Genomic DNA, 26,559 nt, shown 5'->3' on the forward strand with positions numbered 1-26,559 from the left:
AAAGGGGATGTAATTGAACAAAAAACTATGAAAATGTAACTTTGTAATCATTTATTTAACGAAAAATTAACAATAATGCCAATTCCTACTGAGGAAAAAGTTAGGACACCCTATGCCCTAATAGCTAGTATTGCTCCCCTTGGCTGAAATAACCTCAATTAGACGTTTCTTATAACTGTCTACAGGTCTCTGACATCAATTGGGAGAAAGTTTTTCCCACTCCTCCTTGCAGAATTCTTTCAGCTGTGTGATGTTCGAGGGGTGTCTTGCATGCACAGCCAGTTTCAAATCAATCCACAGCATCTCAATAAGATTAAGATCCGGGCTTTGACTTGACCATTCCAGAACTCTCAATTTATTTTTCTTGAGTCATTCCTTGGTAGATTTACTGGAATGTTTTGGGTCATTGTCATGTTGCATGGTCCACATCTGCTTCAGCTTCAACTTTCGAACAGATGGTCTCATATTTTCCTCAAGCACCCTCTGATACAATACAAAATTCATAGTGGATTCTATGATGGTGAGCTGACCAGGCCCTGCTGCAGAAAAGCAGCCCCAAACCATGACATTTCCACCCCCATGCTTCACAGTTGGTATGAGGTTCTTGTTCTCAAATGCTGTCTTGGTTTTGCGCCAAACATGTCTACTCTTACTGTGCCCAAATAGTTCAACGTTGGATTCATCTGTCCAAAGCACATTGTTCCAGAAGTTCTGGTCTTTCTCTAGGTGTTCTCTGGCAAACTTTAGTCTTGCCCTGATGTTTTTTTTTGACAGCAGGGGTTTCCTCCTTGCACACCTCCCATGTAATGCAAACTTGTTCAGTCTCTTTCTTATGGTGGATGCATGTACTTTGACATCAATTGTGGCAAGAGATACCTGTAGGTCTCGTGATGACATTCTGGGATTGTTGGAGACTTCTTTAAGCATCTTTCGGTCAGCTCTTAGGCTGAACTTGCTTGGGCGGCCTGACCTGGCCATGTTGGTGGTGGTTTTAAATGTTCTCCACTTGTAAATTATTTTCCGGACAGTGGAATGGCCAATTTCGAATAGTTTGGAGATCTTTTTATATCCCTTCCCAGACTCATATGCATCTACAATTTTTCTTCTGAAGGCCTCAGAGAGCTCTTTTGATCTCGCCATGGTGATGCAACTCACTTCAACAATCAAGAGCAAACCAAACTAAATATCTGAGGTTTAAATAGGACAGGCTCCTCCAAAATCCTCTGTAATGATGTTCTAATCATTTGCACCTGATGTGGTGCTCTTTATTATAATTTTAGGCATTTTAAGTGGAACTAAATGTAGGGGTGTCCTAACTTTTTCCTCACAAGAAGATTGCATTTCTATTAATTACATTTTACCAATAATTTTTTAAATAATTTGTTTCAGTTGTATTTGTTTAGTTATATTACCTCAATTTTTCAATATTGTTCAAATGAATATCAAATGTCCATATGTTTGAATATGTTGAAGAAGACAAAGGTTTTCATAGGGTGTCCTAATTTTTTCTCATGACTGTATAGAGACAGGTAGAGATTGGGATGATGGTGTTACCCTAGCGCTGTTCGAGTCCCTAGGTTTCAGCCCAGCTGAGCTTGTATTTGGGAACACAGTAAGAGGGCCTTTGAAAGTTTTAAAGGATCAGCTTGTGTGTGAAAGTTTGGCCTTGAAAAAAAATGTGTTTCCGTGAATTCCATGAGATACATGGGGCTTGCAGCGTTGCTAAAGAAAGTCTCTCCACTTTCCAAACGAAGATGAAGCGTCAGATCGATCGTAAAACAGTGGCAGTGGTTTTCCAGTGACTTGACAGATATGGCATGTGCGACAGAATCTGGCTACGTCTTTCTTTAATGCTGGCCAAAAGAAATGTCTCAGAATTCGATTGTAGGTTTTTGTGGGGAGTTCAGAGAACCAGGGTTGCATACCGTAACCCCAAGTTTTTAACTTCTCTCTGGTCTCTCTCCTTCATTCTGTCCTTTTTTGGCTGCGTCTTGTCAATGTTGGTAGATAGAGAGGCTTATTTCCTTATGAAAAGCCACACGTTTCTAAACAATAAAAAAGCTATCAGGACAGCTTACACCTGTTCGTGCCAGATGTCCAATGCGGCATAAAATGGCTAGATTGCAGGGCTACCTACAAGCACACATTCCTTATTTTCTTGATTATTGACATTCATTTAACAAATCCTTGAATACAGACCAAAGTTAATTAATTTAATTTAATTTAATTAATTTTGCACTGAATATAATTTACTCAGGATTTAATTTAACTCCACCCATGCACCCACCTAGGGCTGGGCGATATTGCCTGAATATCATATATATATCACACATCACATTTTGTTTCTTAATAATATAGTTCTAAATATGTTTCATGAGTATGCATAACTTGACTCAATGCATAGCTCACTTCAAAACATTACCAACAGATACATGGTATACCCCTAAGCATTTAAACAAGAACATGTGCCTCTTAAGATGCCATCTTCAGACAGTCACAGGGTCCTATAATAGGTTGAGCCGACACTGCCTAATGGTGCACAGTGTCAACCCTGTTGATACATGAACTGAGTCCTATTGCTCTTACAGATTTTAGCCATAATCTCTGTGTGTCTCTTTGTGTAGTTCTTATGTGAGTCATAAAATTGAATAACTTTTTTTTGGGCCATTTGGGGAGTTTTTCAGTCTCTCTTTGTAGATCCTGTATCACTGTCAATTGTCAGCCATATCTCATGCATTTTTTAACTGTATTCTGTCAGTCTCACCCACCTGGGTTGTCCATGGCATCAATTTTGTGCCAGACTGACCCCACAAGCCTCTTTGTAACTGAGCCCCATTTTTCTCTGTAGCTTCTTAACAAACTTATCGGTCAAACTTATCTCTCCCTAGCTACTATGGAAACAGGCGCAGTCATACCCTCTGTTCCCTTCGCTGGGGGAGATGGAGGGCCACATGTTTGAGTGTGTGAACCAGGCAGCGGTGCATGAGGAGCTGGAGGACGAGACGCGGCGCCTATGTGACGTCCGACCCTTCCTGCCCGTGCTCAAGCTGGTGACACGCAACTGTGGCCGTGCTGAGCGCCTGCTCGACTCCAAGATCGGCGTGCTCATTGGAAAAGGTGACACACACAAACACACACACACACACACTTTTGACTTATATGACCCTCCCAAGATAGTATAGAGTTTTAAGTCGAATTTTAGTATGGCGTTTTGAACCCCACTGCTAAGCACTTACAGATGGCCCTCTTTCCATTGTGTGTGTGTGTGTGTGTATATATATATATATATATATATATATATATATATATATATATATATATATATATATATATATATATATATATATATATATATATATATATATAAACAATCTCACACACAGACACACCACCACAACCACCACCACTTTAGCACTGTCTCCAATATATATTGATATACTCTTTGTCTTAAATATCAGATCACGCACCATATCAGTTGTCTTGTGTCATCAGCATTCTCAGACCCAGATCTGATGGGTCTGAATAGACAGGCTTCTGATGTCTGTTACATCACACATCATCTGACATTATCTCTGCTGGTGATACAGCCTGTGTTGAGTGGAGGAGGCAAGCCAGACCACCACTGTAGAGAAAAGACCCCCTGGGTGGAGCTGTCAGTCAGTTGAGTTGACACACACACATACACAGACACATACACTCTTGTCCTCTTGGCCTGAGGCACTGAGCGGGTGAGGACAGAGATAGTGGGGGGGGGTTATTGAGGTCCACTAGGCTCCTGGCCAGACAGGCCTCTTCAGAGGGAAAGCAGGTGGTGATAGTAATCGAAGGGGACCCATCCGATATTGATATTCTCCCTCTCGGCTCCACTTTTGTCAGATGTGATCTTTTAAAGGCTTTTGTCAGTAAGCGGTTCTCAAAAAGGAGCCCTGAGGCCTAGGCTGGCCAGCCACGTACACACACACACACAAATGCATTCCAGAGGCATCCTTTGAGAGCTGAGGGTCATATAAATGGTTTTAAATGTCAACATGTTGTTTTCATTATCTAGAGCATTGTGTAGCTCCAAAAATAAAGGGCTCGTTCGCACACTGAGTTAGTGAGCAAATGAATTTATGAACTACATTTAATACCAATGGCCTTTAGAATTTAGAAGAGCACAAGAGGAAAAACTTCAGATTGGGTTGTTATTGGTAATCCCTTATAAACATCCATTGCCACAACAAGCATCAAATGTCACAGAGGTTGTGCATTTTACATGATAGCCGTAGGCCTCACTCCTCACTTTTACAGCAGTGATGTTAGAATATTCATGGAGTCTTTACGTAGTGCTTGTAAAGTGATTATGAATGTTAATGGACTGTCTCAGCAGGGCACCCGGAGTAGGACACACAGTTGGACCATGGTCCAAAATGGCTGTGTAGACTCATAAGATGTCATGAGCACTTATGTATTACAAGTTTTGTGGCTCACTGTTGGTGAAAAAAGAGATTGACTGAGGAGTTCAGCTGAATGTGTAGTGTGCCCTCTAATTAAGCCTTTACACAGTGCTTATGAAGCTTCTGCTCCTTGCTGGCAGGTCTCCATGAACTGGACGCGCTGCCGGACCAGGAGGTGAAGGACTTCCGCAGTAAGATGTTCCGCATCTGTGAGGAGAAGATGCAGCGGGTGCAGATGATGACGTGGAGCGAGTGGCTGCAGGCCTGCTTCTCCCCGCAGCTGGAGACAGGGGGAGGAGTCAGCCCAGCCCCAGATGGACTCAATGACAGGCAGACAGAAGTCAGCCTCAAGGTCACCATGCACTTCGACCAATCCCAGGTAAGTACAGACTTTGTCTAGATCTGTCTAGATCTGTGTATCTGTCTGTATTCTATATGCATATGGAAAAATTAAATCAAGAAAATATATGTAGAATATGCACACAAGCACACACGCACTCTCATATATTAAATTATGTATACTCACACATACCTCTGTGTACATCCTACCTGCACTAATACACACACATGCTGTGCTTATGCACACAAACAGACCCCACTCATACAGGTGTGGACACAAGCACCTGGATATGCATTCTTTTTCCTCTGCTCCGAGTTCTTCTAATAGTAGTGTGTCACATGACTGAGCCAAATGGACTGGCGGAGTGACAGCCCTAAGTGGGTCACCATCCACCACAGTCCTGTCATCGTCACTGAAACTCAGGATCTCACACACACACACACACACACACACATACACTGAGACAATTGGTGGCATCCCAACAGACTTCAGCAGATCAGCATCACACACACACACATGCATACTCAACACAAAAAAACACTGACTGCTGTCCTACTACCAAAACCGTCTGTGTCCATCTGCTCAGGTGGGCCCTGACAGGAAGTATATTTAGGAACCCAGACACAATAAGCCATAATAAGCACAGGAAACATGGCTTTTAATGAGAATGAGGCTAGATTCTCTGGTCAACCACATTGGTTGGTTGGCCTGGCTTTCAGTTGATTTCATAACATAATAGCTTCATTGTACCAGGTATTTGTCAAGAAGTTGCATGGTAATTGTATGCATTCACTTGATTACTTGATAATGCAGTTGTGTTGAATTCTTAAAGGTAAATATGGTAAGTACCCATTTTACCATATCATTTTTTATTACTCCAGGGTCAACACTAGCTGAAATTGAATAGTGAAATTAAGCATTACCAGTGTCATTTTGGCTTGATCACTCTGGACTGTGTCATGATGGTGCAGTAGGTAGTTATGACACCCTGAATGGGCACTGGTTGCTGTAACAGGCAAGTAGGGTGGTCCACTGCAAGGCAGGCTGGGAAGGGGTGGGTACAGAGAGTGAGGAATGGAGAACCGAGCTGGCTTAGTGTTTTGCTGGTGCTCCAGAAGTAATGGAAGCTGTTGTATGAACTCAGTGACACCAGTTGGGTGTCTGTTAGTCTGTTTGTTTGTCTCTCTGTCTGCGTTGGGATTCTCTGTTAAGCCCTGTCTGTGTAGCAGCGGACACACACTGCAGGATAATCCCTCTGCTTGCTGCCTTTTTTTTTCTTTCTCTCTCCATTACACTCTATCTATCTATCTATCTATCTATCTATCTATTTATTTATCATTCTTATCTCTATCTCTTCCTATTGAGGTAGAAAGTGATGTCTATAGTTGTAATAACAGTGTAGCCTCACCCCCGTCCCCTTTGTCAGGACACGGCCAGTCTGAAGGTGTCTCCCAGCACCACGCCCAGTGAACTGATGGAGCAGGCGTTGAGGAAGTGGCTGACCACCCACGGGCCCGAGGAGGAGGGCCGCCGGGGACAGTACGTGCTGCGGGTCAGCGGCAAACTGGAATTCCTCTGTGGAGAGCACCCCCTTGCCCAATATAAGGTGGGTGTCTATGAACTATGGCCACTTGTTGTAGCCATTACATCACACGGCCCTCATCTATTACAGAGTACACCACTGAGCACCACTGATGAACTCAACTCAAGTACGACTTGTACCCTGTGGTGGTGACCTTAGATCTCCATTGAAACAGAAACATTGTATTCAGTACCTTAACCATCCCTGAATGATTAAAGTCATAAATAGTGAACTCCTCCGGACCGGAACGGTTAAAGCTCCACATCCCAGCCAGTGTCATGTTCCAAGGTCAAATCATCTGTTAGAAGCAGTCATGTTAGGGTCTAGGAATGTCTCATGTTTAACCGTAAACTTGACTCGGTGGACCAGAAACAGTCAGCTGATGTCCATATAGCCTTATTAATAATAGTCACTGTTCCTGGAACACAGTTTTGCAACTCGCTGAGGTGTGCGTGTGCGTGTGCGTGTGCGTGTGCGTGTGTGTGTGTGTGTGAGAAAGTGTTAAGAAGCAGGAATCTTGTGATCCAAAGGCTCAAAGCTATTAACACACACAGCATGTCTCTACATTATTTTCCATGATTTGTGTGTGTTTATCCAGGTCTTTCATTTTGTGTGTGTAGTCTCTGTAATAACAGTACATGCTGTCCTCTCCTATCTCTCCAGTACATCCGGGCATGTGTGCAGGCTAAGGAGTGTCCCCACCTGACCCTGGTTCACGTCAGCTCAGTCCAGGCTATGTTTGACAAGGAGATCTCAGCCATCGGAGCTGTGGTCAACCGCAAGAGCTCCAACCCCCCCTTACCCCTGCCCCCCAAGAGGAGGGGACCCTCGGTCAGTGTGTGTGTGTGTGTGTGTGTGTGTGTGTGTGTGCGCGCGCGCGCGTGTGTGTGTGTTTGTGTTTGCATGCTCTTTGAGGAACTCAACGTACATGTACCATCAACCGTGTGCGCTTTCTCCTCAGCACACGCTTTTGTGTGGTAGCATCCTTGGTGTGTTTGGCTGGGTCTGCCCTGTACTCTACCCTCCTGTCGTCAAACATCTCTAGCCGCTCCCAGTAGGTGCCCCGTTTGATCTGCCATCTCGTTCTAAAGGTCAGGTGGAGTCGAATTGGTGGGTGCTTGTTAGAAAGGTCAGCTATGGGGCCTAATTGCTTAGTGTGCTTGGCCACAGCAGGGGCGTTGGGTTTTATATAACAGGTGTCAATCATCAACACTTTAAACCTATTTTAACTGCATTGAAAACATAGGACAGGTGAAAGCAATATGGTGGATGAATAATTGGAATATGATTTCACCAGTCCAGGTGTTTCATGTCTGTGCAGAAGGAAGAGGAAGTCACTTGATGCTATTGAGATACTCTTTTAAAGACTGAGGGCTCCAATTTGCATGTGAAAATGGGTAGAATGTGAGCAAAGTCGGCCATCTTTACCTTAATATTTCTAATAGACATAATCCAATGGGAGCTTTGAATACCGCAACTAGCCTTTCCATGGTTATGCAAATTAATTTTCAGACTGTTTACTAAAACTCTGGTTGAATAATTAGTTTTCTCAAAAACATTGTTAAAGACAAGGTACAGTAAAAATTGTGCTGCAGAATATTCTTGCCTTGAGAGATGAGGAGGGAGGGACATTGAGGGGGATGGAAAAAGGGAAAGAGAGATGGCAACAGGGGAAGGGAAAGAAGGAGAGGGAGAGAGGGGTTGGCCACATTGTCTCATGTCAGAGAGCACAACTCCGTCTACACTGATTGTTAGTGTCATTGATTGTCTGTTGAGGCTCAGAGCGCAGCGCAGGAATGACGCCACCTGTTGTAAGACATTGGGGTTGAGAGAGAAAGACTTGAACACAGAGAGATGATGAGGATGGGGGAGGGGGATAATGATACATATGGAGGAATATGAAGAGAGAGACAGTGAAAGAGAAACAGTGGTCAGACATCTTGTGGTAGTGGGACGATGGTTAGAGAAGTGAGATTTATGTTCAGTAAAAGACGTACGATCCAGTTTTAATGAAGCAGACATCCTTGGTCAGAGCATAGTGACAGCCAGACAGAAGAGAGGATGGGAGAAGGACAGACTGTTCTTGTGGTGGTACAGTAGGAAGCACATGGTGTTACCATCATACTGTAGGGTTCTGAGTCTTGATGGGTGTGATGATACAGAGAACAAACGACACTTGAATCCAATTCAGGATTTATTAACAACCGGTCGGGACAAGCCGTATACAAGCTTTAACAAATTACATGACTTCCACACACAGTTACGTATATACTGACGGAGAGAGGGAGTCTTCCCCATCTCAACCTATTGAAATCATGCATAAGGATTAGGAACCTTTTAAGGCACACCATAAAGAACCCAAATGTATATAATGATTAATGTGTCACAATAACGTAGACCAGATGTGGTCATTCAGAGGACAGGCTATACTATACTGAATACCACATAAGTATACAAAGGCACAGATGAGGAAACATATTTATACTGACTAGTAGGGTCCAAGTATCAAGAGGACCCAGAGGCTTGAGTGGAGAAACATATTCACCAGGCTACACTCATTTCCAACAATACACACACACACACACACACACACACACACACACAAACTCACACACCCTAAAACACACTTACACATACTCTTGCATACATAAAAAACATACTTGTACTCATACACACACGCACGCGCACATAAATGCTCACATAAATGCTCAAACTCTCTTACACACATATGCACGCACACACATACTTGAACTGTATTACACACACACACACACACAAATGGTCAAACTCTAACACACACACACACACATGCACACACAAACACCCAGTGAGCAGCAGGAAGTGTGCTAGTTAGTCATGTTTGTGGGCTGTAGCTGAGGGCAAGTCATGTGATGATGTTTTTCCTGCCGAGTGCTGACCCAGGCAAATCCACTCAGCTATCCAATCACCCATTTGACCCACCCAACCTTCGTGTGTGTGTGTGTGCGTGTCTGTGTGTCTGTGTGTCTGTGTGTGTGTGTTCTTCCTGTAGATTGTCGCTCTACTTTGCTTGCTTATGTTCTTTCTTCTTACCCCCCCCCCCCTTTATGTCTCCCTGTAGCAAATGCACCAATGTGTGTGGGAGGTGGCCACTCAGTTTAAGATTGTCCTTCTGAAAGGAAGCAAGGTGAATGCAGAGGAGACGGCCAAGGTAAGTTCATCAGCATTGACCTTTAATCTCCTGTCTGTACTGGGGTCAGGAACTATCACTATGGACTGAATCTAGGACCTCAGTCTGCATATACATGCACAGAAATAGAAGTGGTTTACCACACTGCAATTGATCTAGTATGGTATGTCCCATTTAAATACTTAAAAAAATCTATCTCTCTTTCCTTTCACCCCTCCAAGAAGCAATCACTGATCTAACATCACTGATACCTCTGATGAAAACTGGGGAGTGTCCTGCTGATTGTCAAGAGATTTATCGTCGTTGAATGGGGAGACCACTCACCTGCAGTTAAAACTCATATTAGTGGTACTGTACTGTAGCCCTCATAGTCACCTCCTAAACTAATGCTCTCCCTCCCCCCTCCCCCCTCTCCAGGTGCAGGTGCGAGCGGGGTTGTTCCATGGTACGGAGTTGCTGTGTAAGCCAGCAGTGAGCAGCGAGAGCAGTGGTCGCTCTGAGCATGTGTGGAACGGCTCGCTGGATTTTGAGATCGCTGTGAGTGACCTGCCACGCATGGCCCGCCTCTGCTTTGCTGTCTACGCCGTCATGGACAAAGTCAAGAAGCAGAAGTCCACCAAGAATGCCCACCCCAACAAGTACCAGACCATCCGCAAGGCCGGCAAAGTGGTAGGCCGATGAAACACACACACACACACTCACTCTATTCTCAAGGTCAGTGTGTACTTGGTGTGTACTCTCAGCCCTAATACACAGTTTGTCCATTCTTTTGTCCTTCTCTCCAGCACTACCCCATAGCCTGGGTGAACACTATGGTCTTTGACTACAAAGGACAGCTGAAGACTGGAGACATCAACCTCCACAGCTGGTCTTCATTTCCTGGTGAAGATCACATGCACGCACACACACACACTTGTACATATTCCCATACACTTAAATTAACTTCAATTCTAAATCTTTATTTATTCAACAAGGGGCAATTATGTAGATAGGAGTGCAAGCACACAGAAACAACATACAACAGTTTACACAGGACAGAACACAACAGCAACACACCTATATTATCAGACATTACAAACATGATGAGCATTTGATAAAAGCAGTTAGGTAAAAAAGCAGATAGTAAATATATAGCGACTCTGCTCTTCTGTGCAGTGTCTAGCAGTTATTGACCAGTTTAATGGCTTCAGGGACAAAGTGGAACTTCCCGTCCTGTTTCTTTCCAGAGTTTTGTGCCAGCACATAGAAGAGAAGGTTAAATACTTTCAATACAACAGCTGTAAAATGTGGATAAAATGTTATTGTTGATTCCAAACGAGTTAAGCTTCCTCTAGTCTCATTCCCAGACAAATGCACAAAAGGTCTGGTAGACCAACACATCAAATTTGGCCTTCATTAAGCCAATAGAGAGAGAGTTGAAAACAGATGGCGCATAGCCTTTGGCTTTACTTCATATCAATCAATCTCCCAGCACTTCCCACCTAGTGCTTGCACACCACACAAGTCTGATTCGGAGCTACGCCTCGCAGCCATGTGATTAACTGAAATCAAATAATAATGAATACTTTACTCACTAAATTCACTCCCACTAAGGCCAGGTTTCAGTCATTATTCGTTATTCCAGGCTTATATGCGCTGTGCGTAATGGCCTGGGTCCATGTGTCTGTCCAGGCCGAGGGAGGAGGGACACTTTAACTGTGTCCTATGCAAACTTGACAATGTGGTGGTTTTCTTGGCTACTATGACGGTCATCTGTATATTGAATAAATAACAAGGGGGACAGGACACACCCTTGTGGTGAACCGGTGGAAGTGCACAGAGTGACTGGTGATGTGCCATTAATAGACACTTTTTGTGATCTCTTAGTCAGGAAGTTGATCATCCACAGAATTAGCTACAGTTGAAATGGGTTAGCCATTCATAACTGTAAGGTAAATTTCAGAAACCCGCCAGACACACACACACACGGGACAGTTTGTCTCATCCACTCTCCACATCCATTCTCCACATCATTACGCATTCATTGACTGTCCACTTTCAGTTTTGTTAGCAACATCACTGGCCTTTATGCAGACACACATACTGTAGCCTGCATACACACATGTGAGAAAATATCATAACTCACTGAAAACAAGGTCTAAATAGACTGACAGAAAAACTGTCTCTTTTTCAGAGACAGGGTGTGCAGTGGCAGAGTTATTTTATAATAGTGTCACATTGTGCCTGTGGACGTGAATATATAAAGAAGAATATATAATTTTCATAGACATGTCATATTGGGTTTAAGAGCTAAAGAATAAAAACATTTGAATAATAAAAGGTGTGGATTTTTCTTGATCCACCCCTAATTAAAAATATATACATTTCATAGACGCGTCACACTGGGTTTAAGAGCTATTGAACAGTGAAGTCCAAAACTATATAAAAAAATCAAAACATTTTGAATAATAAAAGGTGTGGATTTTTCTCGATCCACCCCTAATTAAAAATATATATATATCATAGATGTGTCACATTGGGTTTAAGAGCTATTGAACAGTGAAGTCCGAAACCATACTAGAAAAGGAAAAAAATAAAAGGTGTGAATTGTTTCCATCCTCCCCTGACTCAGAATATATAATTTTCTTAGATATGTCACGCTGGGTTTAAGAGTTATTGAAGAGAGAAAAACAAGGTCATTTGCATGTGGATAGATGAATACCAGCACAAACAAAAGCTGTGGGAATACTCATGGTAAATAGATGGACCAGAGGGAGACAGCTAATCGCTCTGTCAGATTCTCATCATTGATCGAGTGATCAGTCTTACACCTTACTCTTATTCTCATAGAGACATACCCGCCCCCTTGTTCCTTGCTGGAGTTTGTCCCTGTCCATGCGAATCAGAGTGTCAAAACCATGAATGAGTAAATCCTTGTCCTCAACACGGCTCTCCAGCGATGTTTCAATGAAGGCAAGGATAGGTGCGTTCCTGTACTCCTGCAGGTAACCTAGACAGAGCGCACATTTCCCAGTTTTACAGAGGTCAGGAGCTTCTGTCTGTTTGACTGCTTCCGTTTTTTGTCTCAGGCCACCCTTCATTCGTTTCCTTTTGTCCTTTTTCCTGGTATTATTTTCTTGGGGCTCCGAGTGTGGGTATTTGCGCTGTAATTCCAGGGGTATATTCCAAAAAGGGATTAACGAGGCTCATCCATTCTGCAGGCTTAGAATAAACTGTCTTCTTAGGTCAGGTAAACACCTGCCATAGTCCCAGACATAGAATGAATGTAACCCCACTATACAGCCAAACAGTACAGCGATCAGAAGTCTCTAAGAGTTCATTTTAAGAGTTTGGTTGTGAGAAAATATCCAGTAGTTGAAAAATACACAAGGGCACAAACAATTGTCAGTCCATTAGCCAAAATCAAACGAGCGAAACAATTTGCACTAGCAAGCCCACGAGTCTGCCACAGGAGCAGCGACCTGGAAGTTGATGCATGTTTTAAATTAACTTGCAATGGACACAATTTGCATATATGCTGTTTCAATGATGTGTGTGTTTGTGTGTGCGCCTCAGATGAACTTGAAGAGATGCTGAACCCCATAGGGACCATCCAGACCAACCCGTACACTGAGAACGCTACAGCCCTGCACATCCACTTCCCAGAATACTCTGCAAACCCCATCATATTCCCCCCCTTCGACAAGGTCAGAACTCACCCTTACAGCTGCTTACACACCCAGAGAAACACAATCACATGAACTCACATTCCCATGTTTTAACACGGTTGTCATGGAGACTAATATTAATTAACGTTCGTGTCCAGGCAGCTAGGTCTTATTAAAGATGGCTTAAAAGCCCCCATAATGCCCTTATGGCATGATAAAGTACAATAACTTGAGATATAGTATTTCAAATGCAGCATGTCAAGTACTGATGTGTGTGCGCGTGTGTGATCCTCCCCTGCAGATTCTGGAGAAAGCCGCAGAGATCGCCCGAGCGAGTGACTGTGCGCCCATGGTAGTGAGTTTTATCCATAGACACGCACAGGCTCGTAAACCTTGCTTACACACAGGCATACTCTCTCTCTCTCTCTCTCTCACACACACACATACACACACACAAACTTGTGGCTCTCTCTCTCTCTCACACACACTTGCTCACATACGCATAGTCTCTCACGCGCACACACACACACACATGCTCCTTTATTTCAGATCAGCAGGCATCAGATGACATATTTTGTGGGACAAAGACACCAAATGCGTCAAATATTTCCATGCTTGGTTTCCAGGGAAACCCAGTGCTGTGTGGTTTGGCAGTATGTAGTGTCACAATGTGCCTCCCAGAGAAATCAGTGTCTAAGATCAGATCTGTCCTACTGTTCCTCTCACCCCGTTGATGCCCCATGTGGAACGGGATGGATATGCTTCTGTAACACCATGTGATGTTGAGGAATTGCCAGAGCATGCGTGTGTGCGCGTGCGTGCTGGTCTGTACATTGATGGACCTGTTGCTATTGGAGTTCTTGTTAGCCCCCTTACCACAATGATATTGCCCCATAGACACTGATATATAATTGTTGTGTTTTACCCCCTATTGGTCAAGGTTAGGATTGAGGTTAGGGTAAGCCTAGATATGTGCCTGTGGCTATGGCCAACTTCTGTCTCTAGCACCCCCTTGCTGCTCCTTGCATGTGTGTTTTCTTGCCATTTGCTACCCTCTGGTGGTTATTGTTACTGCACCTCGACAGGGGCGGGGTGGTAAGAAGTTCCACATCGAGCTGAAGGAGATCATGGAGCGGGACCCCCTGTCTCAGCTGTGTGAGAATGAGAAGGACCTCATCTGGACACTACGCTACGACTGTCGTGAGAACTTCCCCCAGTCGCTGCCCAAGCTGCTTCTCTCCGTCAAGTGGAGCAAACATGAGGATATGGCCCAGGTACATTACCTACCTACCTACTCAAAAGCCTCTTTGTACCTCCTCAAGGATGTGAAAAGACTAGGACTAGCTCAGCTCTATTGTTTTACACTCATGAACACTTTATTAGGAACACTATACTAATACTGGGTAGGGCCTCCCTTTGCTTTCAAAACAGCCTCAATTCTTTGTGGCATTGATTCCACAAGATGTTGGAAACATTCCTTTGAGATTCTGGTCCATGATGACATAATTGCATCATGCAATTCCTGCAGATTTTTCAGGTGCACTTTCAAGCTGTGAATGTCCCGTTCTACCACCTCCCAAAGGTGTTCTATTGGATTCAGATCCAGTGACTGGGAAGGCCACTGAAGAACACTGAAGTCATTGTCATGTTCATGAAACCAGTTTGAGATGACTTTTGCTTTGTCACATGATGCATTATCATGCTGGAAGTAGCCATTAGCAGATGGGTAAATTGTGGCCATGAAGGGATGCACATGGTCAGCAACAATACTCAAATAGTCTGTGGAGTTCAAGCAATGATTGATTGGTATTAACGGGCCCAAAGTGTGCCAAGAAAACGTTCCCCCACACCATTACACCACCTCCACCATGAGAAGGTGTACAGGTGTTCCTAATAAAGTGCTCAGTGAATGTATAATATTAGAAGCATGCTCTAATATCCCCTAATATGTACCTCCCCCTCTAATGCGCACACACACACAGCTTCAGGCCTTGCTACAGATCTGGCCCAAGCTGAGTCCACGAGACGCTCTGGAGCTGCTCGACTTCAACTACCCAGACCAGTACGTCAGAGAATATGCTGTGGGCTGCCTGAGAGATATGAGGTACCTACTTCTACACACATGCGCGTATGTATGTGTATATACAGTGCACTGCGTAAGTAATTGGACAGTGAAGCATTTTTTCTTCTTTTGGCACTACACTCCAAAAGGTTTGATTTTAAATCAAGCAATTACTGAGGTTAAATAAGATATATCTAATATCTATAAGATATTCTCAGCTTTTATTTGACGGTATTTGTGTACATATTGGTTTCACCATTCACAAATTACATTTGCATTACATTTTTGGCATTTAGCAGACGCCTTTATACAAAGCGGCTTACAACAAATACATTTGTCTAAGTAAGTGAATCATCTATCCATCAGTCATCATAACAAAAAGTAATACATGCTAGGACCAGTGGCTATTGGCTGTCACAATGCTAGAATGGAAGATTTATTAATTTATTTACAGTAAAGAAACTGTACAGGGGGTAGTGGGGATGAAGAGGTCCTTAGGAGGGACAGTTAAGATGTAGCCTGAAGAGATGGGTCTTCAATCTACAGCGGAAGATAGGTAGTGACTCTGCAGTCCTGACAGCAATGGGAAGCTCATTCCACCAGCGGGGCACCAGGACAGTGAAAAGCCGTGACCGAGTAGCATGACTGCTGCATCCACGTAGAGGCGGCAGAGCCAGACGGCCAGCCGAAGTGGAAGAGCGGAGTGATCAGGCAGCCAGTGAAGGGTGCGAAGGAGGAGGGTGACATGGGAGAATTTGGGGAGATTGAACACCAGACGGGCGGCAGCATTCTGGATGAGCTTTAGAGGTCTTATGGCAGAGGCGAGGAGCCCGGCTAAGAGGTGCGTTGCAGTAGTCAAGGCGAAATATCACAAGTGTCTGGACCAAGAGTTGTGTTGCTTCTCTGGTGAGGAATGGACATATCCTTCTGATGTTGTAGAGGAAGAATCTACAGGAGCGTGCTGTCGCTGTGATGTTCGCCTCACAGGATAAGTGGTTGTCAAGGATCACCCCAAGGTTCTTAGCTGTCTAGGAGGTCACAGTAGAATTCTCTACTGTGATGGAGAAGTCTTGGAGAGGGCAGGCTTTCCCAGGGAGGAAGAGCAGCTCAGAATTACAACACTTTTTATGCATAGTCCCCCTATTTTAGGTTACCCAAAAGTAATGGGACAATTGGCTTGACAGGTGTGTTCCATCACATAATTTGTGCAGGCATAAGAGAGCTGTTAATGTCTAGTATTGATTCTAGGCTTTGCATTTGCATTCAGAGTTTTCTATTGGTGTCTGTCAACATGAGGACCAAATAAGCATCAATGAAAGTCAAGGAAGCCATTATTATGCTGAAAATCCCTCAAAAATATCAGAAACATCAAAACCTTAGGCTTAGGCTTGGAACATCATTAAAAAGAAAAAAAAAGCAGTAATCACAAACGGGCTGGTAGGCCAAGGAAGACTTGAAGACAGTCGATGACCGAAGATTGCTCCCCATAATTAAGAAAAATCCCAAAACAACTGTCCCAAAGATCAGGAACACTATTCAAGACAAAGACTGTTTATTGGCCATGCAATCAATTCTCATCAATTGTTGGAATGTAATTTTTTGCGCACACCCCCCTGAGATAACACACACGCACTGCACACCCCCCCCCCTCCGAGACAACACACGTGCACACCCCCTAGGGAGAACAGAGCTGTGGGCTCTGGGCACAGGGTCAGCCATATTCCTGCGCCCCTGGAGGTAGGTGTGAATGTGTCAGAGACTACCATTTGCAGAATACGTCACCAGCCAAACTACAGACGCTTCACTGCAAGGTGCAAACCGCTAGTTATCCTCAAGAACAATGGTCAGGTTACAGTTTGCTAAAAAGTACCTAAAAAGCCAGCAGAGGTCTGGAAACAGGTGTTGTGGACAGATAAGGATAATATTATCATGTACCAGAATGATTGCAAGAGGAGAAAAAAGGACCTGCCCAAGATTCACAGCATACCACCTCATCTGTGAAACATGGTGCAGGGGTGTTAGGTTTGGACGTATAGCTGCCACTAGAGCTTGTCTTAATTGATGATTGTAACTGCTGACAGCAGCAGCAGAATGTAGGCAGTTATTGCATGTTGACCAAATACTAAACATGAATGCTTAATTTTTATAAATCCCATTACTTTTGGGTACCCTAAAATAGGGTGACTATGCATAAAAAGTGTTGTACTTTCGAATGGTGAAACCAATATATATACAATATATACAAATACCATTTAAGAAAATCTGAAAATCTCTACTTTAACATAATATTACTTGTTTGATTTAAGAAGAAAAAATTCCTTCAATAAGTATTCACCCCTCTGGACTTTTTCTCCATTTTGCTGTGTTACAACCTGACTTTTAAATAGATTTAATTGAGATATTTTGACAATGATCTACACAAAATATCCCATAATGTCAAAGTAAAAAAATTAAATTAAATTTTTTCAAATGAATAAAAAATAAAATGATGAAATGCCAGTCTGTAGACTTTCTATAGACCCATTTTGATTGACTGTGTGTATGTTATTCTATTTTTTTCCCCCTCTGAGCCATTCAACTTGTTTAGATTGTTTTGTATGTCTCCTCAGGCCTCAGTGTAGCATTTCTGAGCAGTTTTTTCTGTCTCCATTCACTTGTAGTGACAACCTGATCCACACAGTGTGTAATTGATTCCTATTCAAATCGGTGACCCTACAAAAGCAATGATTTTCATTCCAAAATCACATAAACTATTATCCTTGCACTCAGATGGACTCAATTCAACTTATTGAGTAACTTGTTGAAGAAAGTTTTGCAACTGATGTAATTTTAGGAGTCATATCAAAGCAATCATAGCAAAGTGGGTGAGTACTTATTGACTCGAGACATTTCAGCTTTTCATTTTTTATGAATTTTTAAACATTTCTAAAAATCTTTTTTCACTTTGACATTATGGGGTATTTTGTGTAGATCAGTGTCAAAACATCTAAATTAAATCGAAATAAATATTGAAATTCCCCACCCCTCTCTCTCTCCCTCAGTGACGATGAGTTGTCCCAGTATCTGCTCCAGCTGGTGCAGGTGCTGCGTTATGAGCCCTACTACGACTGTGCCCTCACACGCTTCCTACTAGAGCGATCCCAGGGCAACCGCAAGATAGGACACTTCCTCTTCTGGCACCTTAGGTGTGTGTGTGTGTGTTACTCCAGGATTAAAGGGAAACAACTGCAAATTTAGGGAATTTGTCTGTGACTTCATCTCTCTGACTCAGTGAAGTCAGCGTGCACACCTCTCACTCAGGGAGAGCAGAGCTAGAGTTAAAACAAGAGCAACGTCACAGGGTTACACTCCTAGTCTCTCACTGCAACTCTAGATGCCACAGACTATATTCAGGAAGTCCTATCGATTCTGAGGTATGGCATATGTGAGAGTGAGAGATGTGTGCCAGACAGTCCTCGAGTCAGAGAGGTTAAGGCACACAGACAGATTTTCCAAATTTGAGTTGTTCTCCTTTAACGGTAACAGTTGCTGTCCCCTTCAGGTCAGAGATGCACATGCCAGCTGTCTCGGTCCAGTTTTCCCTTATCCTGGAGGCTTACTGTCGTGGCAGCATCCCTCACATTGAGGTCCTTAAGAAACAGGTACAACCTCAACACACACACACACACACACACACACATACACATACACATACACATTGGTCCTGCATGAGCCTTGAGTCACCCATGTCCTCTCAATCAAATCACTTTTCTTCCTTAACAGCTCAAAATGGGTCAGTAAATAATCAGTGGTCTACACACTGTCATTTCTAACAATAATTTTCTTAGTTTCTTGGTTCAGAGAGTCTAGAGACCGAGGGCTTGACACACAAAGGGCCTAAGTGACATTTTCCAAATTTTACAGGAGAGCCAAAACAACATGTTGATTCTTAGCCAATTGTATTGTGATGGGTCCTTGTTTATACATTCTGTTTCAATGCAGTTATGGATCTAAATTAGCTCCTTTCACCACTTGATAGATCACATCAAGAGATTTCTATTCATATATATATAACTCATTTTGGCCCAAACTGTCACAGGCTCTTTGCGCCAAGACCTCAATTGGAACTGCAACACCGTCCTCTCTGACAGTTCAGAATATGGCTATTTTTAGGGAGACTGAGTGATAGCAGTGTACCCTTTACCCCCTTACCCCTGACCTCTACTGTGTTAGCTCTGACAGCCGCTCCCCTGGTCACTTCCTCCCTTCCTCTCCATCTCTGTCCGCCAGCCCTCTACTTCCTGTTTTGGAGAGCATACTGTGGGGATATCACAGAAAGTAGAACTAATGTTCTTGTTCAGAGAGGTTGACCTGAGCTCAACGATGCACAGATTTGTTAATCTTTTGATTGTATGGATCTGCCAATGCACAGGTTATCTGAAAGTTGAGATGATTTGAAGAGTGAATGAACTGTAGCCTACAGGAAGTAGCTCAGGACAACCCTCATAGATTGATTATGTTTACTTGTACACTCTATGTATAGGGCTTGTCATATGCATGGCCATTACGTTGTTTCTAAGTTGGTTCTACGTAGAGTTGTAACAAGGTCATCTCCCGCCTCAGGTGGAAGCTCTGAGCAAGCTGAAGTCTGTGAATGAGCTGATCAAGCTGGGCTCCATCAAGAACGCCCGCAGTAAGACCAAGGAGGCCATGCTGACCAAAGAGGCCATGATGACTTGTCTGAGACAGAGTGGCTATACAGAGACCCTATCGGACCTGCACTCCCCACTCAACCCCAGTGTCCTGCTCTCTGGCATCAAGTAAGATATGGGGGGGTAGAGGGGAGGGGAACTTGATGGGTGACTTTCGAGTAGCTTGTTTTTCACTTGCTCTTAAACACGTCTCTCTCTCTCTCTCTCTCTCTCTCTTTCTCTCTCTCAGTGTTGAGAAGTGTCGGTACATGGACTCCAAGATGAAGCCCCTCTGGATCGTTTACAACAACAAGCTTCTGGGGGGAGATACCCTGGGCATCATCTTCAAGAATGGAGATGGTATGAGATGGGTGGGCGGGGGGGGGGGGGAGCAATGGATGGAGGTTGGGGGAGAGGAAAAGTGCTAGGCCATAACGGAGGGATGTGTGTAAGAAGAGGTTGAGGATGGAAGAATGGACGACAGATTGTATGTGTTATTTTTTGTTATTCTCTCTTTCTCTCTCTCTCTCTCCCTGTTCAGACCTGAGACAAGATATGTTGACCCTCCAGATCTTGAGGTTGATGGACCTGCTATGGAAGGAGGCTAATCTGGACCTTAGGTGTGTGTGTGTGTGTGTGTGTGTGTGTGTGTGTGTGTGTGTGTGTGTGTGTGTGTGTCCTCAGGCTGACTTTGTGTCAGGCTTGTTTGTTTCTGCTCTCTGCAGGGAAGGGGAAGCTCTCTTGTGAGGTACAGGGAATGGGGTCTTCTAAATCATCCCCTGCTAGCCTGACCTCCAACAACTCAACACCCCACATCCATATATACCCCCTCTCTGCTTCTCATCTTAACCACACACACACACACACACACACACTCCTTTGGAGAGGATTGTTTTGACAGTTGAGCAAGGAAGGAGGAAGGCCTTAGGTTACAAGGACAAAAGGTTTAGAGCTCCGTGATCATGATGAGAATAGTAACAATAGTGAGGACATATTACTCCCATTGCGTCATAATCCCTGGGTTTAAGATATTTCACTAGATAAAACTATGAGACTGAAACCAAGTGAATAGCCAGTTCAGCCAGTGCCACTTTCATTATTTCACAAAGAGACAATAATATCACTGATGGTGAGAAGGATTAGGAACACATGAATGTAGGAAACCATTTCATCATTTTCCATCATAACCATGTCTGTACAGAATCGTGCCTTACGGCTGCCTAGCTACGGGGGACCGCTCAGGGCTGATCGAGGTGGTGTCGTCGGCAGACACCATCGCCAACATTCAGTTGACCAGCAGCAACGTGGCAGCAGCTGCAGCCTTCAACAAAGATGCCCTCCTCAACTGGCTCAAAGAAAAGAACTCTGGGTAAGGTAATACCTTGGTACTATGCATTAGGCAAACCTACCAAAAAAAATTGAAACCAAAGTCTGTGCTCTAAGGTAGTGCCGTCTCCATTTTTTGTTTTCTCTTGCTTCGTGCCTAATGGTCACAACCCTGGCCAGCAGGTTTGTTCCACCAGTGACTGTCCTCCCATTTGCTGAAGGGCAATATTTTACTGTCTCTGTGTTGGTTGTCTATAGTGATGCTCTGGAGCGGGCCATAGAGGAATTCACGTTGTCGTGTGCAGGCTACTGCGTGGCCACCTATGTCCTGGGCATCGGAGACCGCCACAGTGACAACATCATGGTCCGCAGCACAGGACAGGTAAGTACAGTCTGTGGTTCCATACAGTACAGTACATCCTAGTACACCCTATATCCTAGACTGGGGCCAGTTGTATCCATCGATCATATTCATTCATTTTGTTAACGAATATCCAAGTTTATAATCCAGTATTCCTCCGCGCTGCATCCGCTAGGCAGCCCTGAGTGCAAAAATAGAGAAAAATTTATAGGAAATGTGTTGATTGTTACTCAGAAAGGTCTATTTCAGCAATTATCCTATTAAAAGAGACCTATCTCAGTTTGGATTTGAAATCAAACCATTACCATTTAGAAATTACAACCCTAAAAAGTACCTAAAAGAGCCTGCAGAGTTATGGAATAAAGTCTTGTGGACAGATGAGACAAAGATGAACAAAACATGTACCAGAGTGATGGCAAGTGTGAAGAAAAAAAGAAACTGCCCAAAATCCCCAGCATAACACCTTAATTGTGAAATATGGTGGTGGGGGTGTTATGGCTTGGGTGTGTATGGCTGCTACTGGAACTGGCTCACTTGTCTTCATTGATTATGTAACTGCTGACGGCAACTGCTGACAGCAGCAGAATTAATTCTGAAGTGTGCAGAAACATCTTGTCTGCTGAAGTATGAGCAAATGCTTCCAATCTCATTAGACGGCGCTTTATCATACAGCAAGACAATGACCCAAAATATACTGCCATAGCAACTAGGCAGTTTTTCAGGGCCAAAAAGTGGAATGTTCTAGAGTGGCCAAGTCATTTTCCAGATTTAAATCCAATTGAACATGCATTTCATTTGCTGAAGAAGGAACTTAAGGCAAAAAGACCTCAAAAACAAACAACAACTGAAAATGTCTGCAGGCCTGGCAGAGCATTACCAGAGAATATATTCAGCGTCAATACTTTTGGAACACTGAAATAGGGGGAGTATGTTTAAAAATTTTGTACTTTCTAGATGGTGAAACCAATCAGAAAAAAAACTGAATTGAATTATAGCTGAATTATCCCATAGTAACTGTTTGATTTAAAATCCGAACTGTTGGAGTATAGAGCTAAAAGAAGACAAAAATGCTTCCTCTTTCCAATACTTACGGAGTGCACTGTAGATTGGTCTCTATGTTTCTGCTGTGCTCATTGTCTTTGCATTTCAGCTCTTCCATATAGACTTTGGGCATATCCTGGGTAACTTCAAGTCTAAGTTTGGGATCAAGAGGGAACGTGTACCTTTCATCCTCACTCATGACTTCATCCACGTCATCCAACAGGGGAAAACGGGGAACACAGAGAAATTTGGCAGGTGAGTTTCTGCTCCCTCTGGTTGGAAGTGGATGAGTGATAAAAACAATTGGTTGCCTAGCAGCTGACAGTTGCCTTGATAAAATATAATTTCTTTGAATTTTATTCTCTACTGTGTATGCGTGTGTGTCCACCCTAGTTTCCGTCAGTACTGTGAGGAGGCCTATCTGATCCTGAGAAGGAACGGGAATCTCTTTATCACACTGTTTGCTCTCATGCTGACTGCTGGACTGCCTGAGCTCACCTCTGTCAAAGACATCCAGTACCTAAAGGCAAGACACACACATACTCACGCTCTCTTTCAACCAAGCCATACAAGTACCACAGTTACCTAAGAATACAGATGATGCATTTGATTTCATATTTATTAATTTGAGTCTTTTCAGTGATAATAGTTTTCATGCCATGAGGAGAACTGTAATGCATCTCTGAATTTCTGCATTGACTGAATTAAAATGTAATTGTCCCAAACCCCTAGAAAACATAGCAGTTGATGAGGGTGTCCTATGGGCTGCAGTTTACATATGCCACAGAGAGATTATGGAGGGTCCAAAGTCATGTATGGGGTGATGTTTGTTGTGATAAGAGTGCCCCTTCTCCCTCCCCCTCACTGTGCAGGATTCTCTGGCCCTGGGGAAGACCGACGATGAGGCACTGAAACAGTTCCGCCAGAAGTTTGATGAGGCCCTGAGAGAGAGTTGGACCACCAAAGTCAACTGGATGGCCCACAACGTGGTCAAAGACAACCGCTCATAGAGAAGACACCACATCCTGCAGGGCCAGGGTCAAAGGTCAGGAAGGTTGGGGTTACCTCGGGCTGGAACACACTGAAGGTGAGGGGTTGAAGTGTGCCAAGTTGTGGGAACTGACAACCAGGATTGTTCCTGGGCCCTAAAGAAGAGAACCTAGAGGACTATCCCAAATCCCATACACACACACACACACACACACACACACACACACACACACTCTTACAGGCTTTCAATGACCCCACAACCTCTCACACACCTTCCCCCTTCTTGCCTTGTCTCTTGAAGCTGCTCCTAGCCTGCCCAGCAGTCCTGTAGCGTCTCCCCTATCATGTGACATATCTGTGGATTTGTGGGTAATGTGGTTGCAATTTTTGCACGCGCTCTGTGGGAGTTGGAGCACAGCACCTGAGGAAGGGTGTGGCCTCCAACCCCCACTGTAAATGGACCGTCCCCATGGAGCCTGGACTGGACTGAACCAAAGGGGATGGGGGAAGGGGTGATTTCGCCCACGTACTACTGTATCAGCAGGACTTCTGATATGCCTTGGAATGGAAAGTTTGACAGACAGTACAGATTAAGAGTGGGTGTTTAATGACTGAAGACAAAAGTGTCTCACCCTGTGTCTTAAAATGACGCTAAAGCGTGCACATGCCCAGAGGATAAGCGTCTTATTTGAGTATTTCTCGCGATGCCTCCTGCTTATCTTAGAAAGTGTGCCTCAAAACATCGGGAAGATTGTATTTTGTTTTGTTTTGTTTTTGTATTTTTATTTTATTGCCGTTTAAGATTTTATTCTATCTGAGATGTATATGTGCCAGACTACTTTACTACTTTAAAGAGTGTGTGACAGAGGGATGAAAGAAAGAGACATATGCCCTGAACCTCTGGTCCAAGGTTTTGAGTGAAGGGGCCAATTGGACTATTAAACACTGGAACCATTTTAAATATGAAGAGGTTTTTTTTTTTTTTTTTTTTTTTTTTTAAACTAAACCTTCACTTTATTTTCCTGCTATGGAATGTCACTGTAACGTTCCTCTGTTCAATTTTATCAAATCACTGTCATTGTTGGACAAACAGAATCATTTCAAAATGTTATTATCACATGCGGTTTGTGTCTTAAACCTGGACTTGCCTAAGGATGTCCGACTTGGTCTTTCAAAGCAACAACTGCTCACACAATAATAACATCAACAAATAAACTCACTGAGAAATAACCGAAGCATGTAACATGTGCTTTAGAACCAAACAAAGAGTCCTTTCATTTGTTTTTTGTTTTTTTCTGTGTTTTTAATCATCTGTTCAGAATTTTAAATTGAATGTCTGTGCGAATAATGTGCAGCTCTTTTAAGTGTATTTGTTTTTATATCAGCAGGTGTTGGGGGGAGTTTAGGACCTGTGGGAGGGGTTTGCCAGCAGAGGGCGTTACACTACTTCCTGGTTTCGTCATGAGTTGCTCTTCCAGCATTTGTGTTTGATTTTGTGCAATATCCGTATATGAGTGTATGTAATATATATATATATATATATATATATATATATATATATATATATATATATATATATATATATATATATATATATATATATATATATATACACACACACACACACACACACACACACACACAAGTATATGAACCCTTGGGCCACCAAGCCTGAGTCTATAATGGTTGTCACTGTGGGTTTCTGTGTGATGCTGCTGTATTTCGCACCGCTAGCCTTCAAAAGTCCTTCAGACACTGAATATTGTACAGGCTTTTATTGTTTTTCTGGTTTTGTTTTCATAGGAATTTTATTAAAGTTATTTTCCATCGAAAAGCATTTTCCCTTTTGTATTTCATTCTGTGTGTGGTTACATGCAGTGCCAGTTCGCCTCTGTCCCTGAAAGATGTGGTGTATAACTATTTGCCTTACTACTTGCCAGGGCACTATGACGAGTGCAGATTTGCTTCCTGTGGCTTACTGTTATGAATGCAGATTGATTCCAGGCTCTACATTCTTTCCTATGTGTGTGGGCCAAAATGTCATAGTGCTGGTGGTAGTGTGCGCCATAGAGTTATATCTCTAGAGAAGGCACATGCCATCTTCTCCATTAATTACATTTGTGACAACATGAGGGGTGCCATGTACTCAACTGGGTTCGGACTTCCAATGAGCTGGGGAGACGTCAGCCAATTGGATCAAGCCTCTTATTCGATAGGTTTATTTAGATTGTCAGGTGCATGATGCCATCTACTGGTGCCAAGTTGAACACCCCATGTAATCACAGGTAATTTAGGGGAGTACGCAGAGCCGGCTCTTCCTATATGCAGAGTACGTATTTAAATTGAATGTTGAACTGAGTAGCTTCTAGGTTCTCACGGTTGCATGGGCTTCTAAGGCATGGTGAATCACTGTGGTGATTATTCTTCTATCCTTATCTCACACTTTCTGATTTAGATTGGATGACTTTGTTTACCCACTTCATACACTTAGTTTGATAGAGATAGCAGAGGAACTCCATTTTAATTCTCGAGTAATAGTGCTTGTATCCCTACCCTTCAATGTCCTGCTTTCTGTAATGCCTACCACTGACGATTCCGACAAACCGATGTTCATCATCGAGGAGGGAAACCTATGACCAGATGCCGGTCATCCAATCTCCGGCTCCTGCGCCGCAATAAACATCTTCCTTCCTCTAGTGCACAAACGGTGTGTTTTCTCAGACGTGGGATTTTCAGTGAATAAGTGGATGTTATACTGGAATTGTGCTTCTTACAGCTTTTACGGGTTTCTTAGGCGTGGTGAATACACTACTCAGTAGTACCGTTTTCTTTCCGGCCTATGATCTCACACTCACTGATTAGGAAATGGATTATCACTTGTTTTACAATCACTCTCAAACATTCTATGAACGGCGGTTCGGTAGACTTTGGTAGG

At 43.4% G+C, this 26,559-nt stretch overlaps 1 protein-coding gene across 2 annotated transcripts in view; it reads left to right on the forward strand.

Annotated features, from left to right (window-relative positions):
• Window positions 1-25,180, forward strand: part of pik3cb (phosphatidylinositol-4,5-bisphosphate 3-kinase, catalytic subunit beta) — a 56,302-nt gene extending 31,122 nt beyond the window's left edge. Inside the window, exons 4-24 of one of the 2 annotated variants that reach the window (XM_083695392.1) lie at window positions 2,889-3,117; window positions 4,577-4,815; window positions 6,203-6,382; window positions 7,022-7,189; window positions 9,459-9,548; window positions 9,945-10,196; window positions 10,313-10,409; window positions 13,083-13,213; window positions 13,476-13,529; window positions 14,260-14,448; window positions 15,157-15,278; window positions 18,278-18,421; window positions 18,778-18,877; window positions 19,839-20,035; window positions 20,157-20,266; window positions 20,448-20,526; window positions 21,108-21,275; window positions 21,491-21,614; window positions 22,744-22,889; window positions 23,028-23,160; window positions 23,507-25,180. In XM_083695392.1, the coding sequence (XP_083551518.1) occupies window positions 2,889-3,117; window positions 4,577-4,815; window positions 6,203-6,382; window positions 7,022-7,189; window positions 9,459-9,548; window positions 9,945-10,196; window positions 10,313-10,409; window positions 13,083-13,213; window positions 13,476-13,529; window positions 14,260-14,448; window positions 15,157-15,278; window positions 18,278-18,421; window positions 18,778-18,877; window positions 19,839-20,035; window positions 20,157-20,266; window positions 20,448-20,526; window positions 21,108-21,275; window positions 21,491-21,614; window positions 22,744-22,889; window positions 23,028-23,160; window positions 23,507-23,644 (3,090 nt within the window). In that variant the 3' untranslated portion in view covers window positions 23,645-25,180. The remainder of the gene's footprint in view (window positions 1-2,888; window positions 3,118-4,576; window positions 4,816-6,202; window positions 6,383-7,021; window positions 7,190-9,458; window positions 9,549-9,944; window positions 10,197-10,312; window positions 10,410-13,082; window positions 13,214-13,475; window positions 13,530-14,259; window positions 14,449-15,156; window positions 15,279-18,277; window positions 18,422-18,777; window positions 18,878-19,838; window positions 20,036-20,156; window positions 20,267-20,447; window positions 20,527-21,107; window positions 21,276-21,490; window positions 21,615-22,743; window positions 22,890-23,027; window positions 23,161-23,506) is intronic. The other variant, XM_083695393.1, reaches the window with a different exon arrangement.
• The last annotated feature ends 1,379 nt before the right edge of the window (window positions 25,181-26,559 follow it).

Source organism: Argentina silus (genome assembly GCF_951799395.1).
Source record: "Argentina silus genome assembly, chromosome: X".
Classification (NCBI taxonomy): Eukaryota; Metazoa; Chordata; class Actinopteri; order Argentiniformes; family Argentinidae; genus Argentina; species Argentina silus.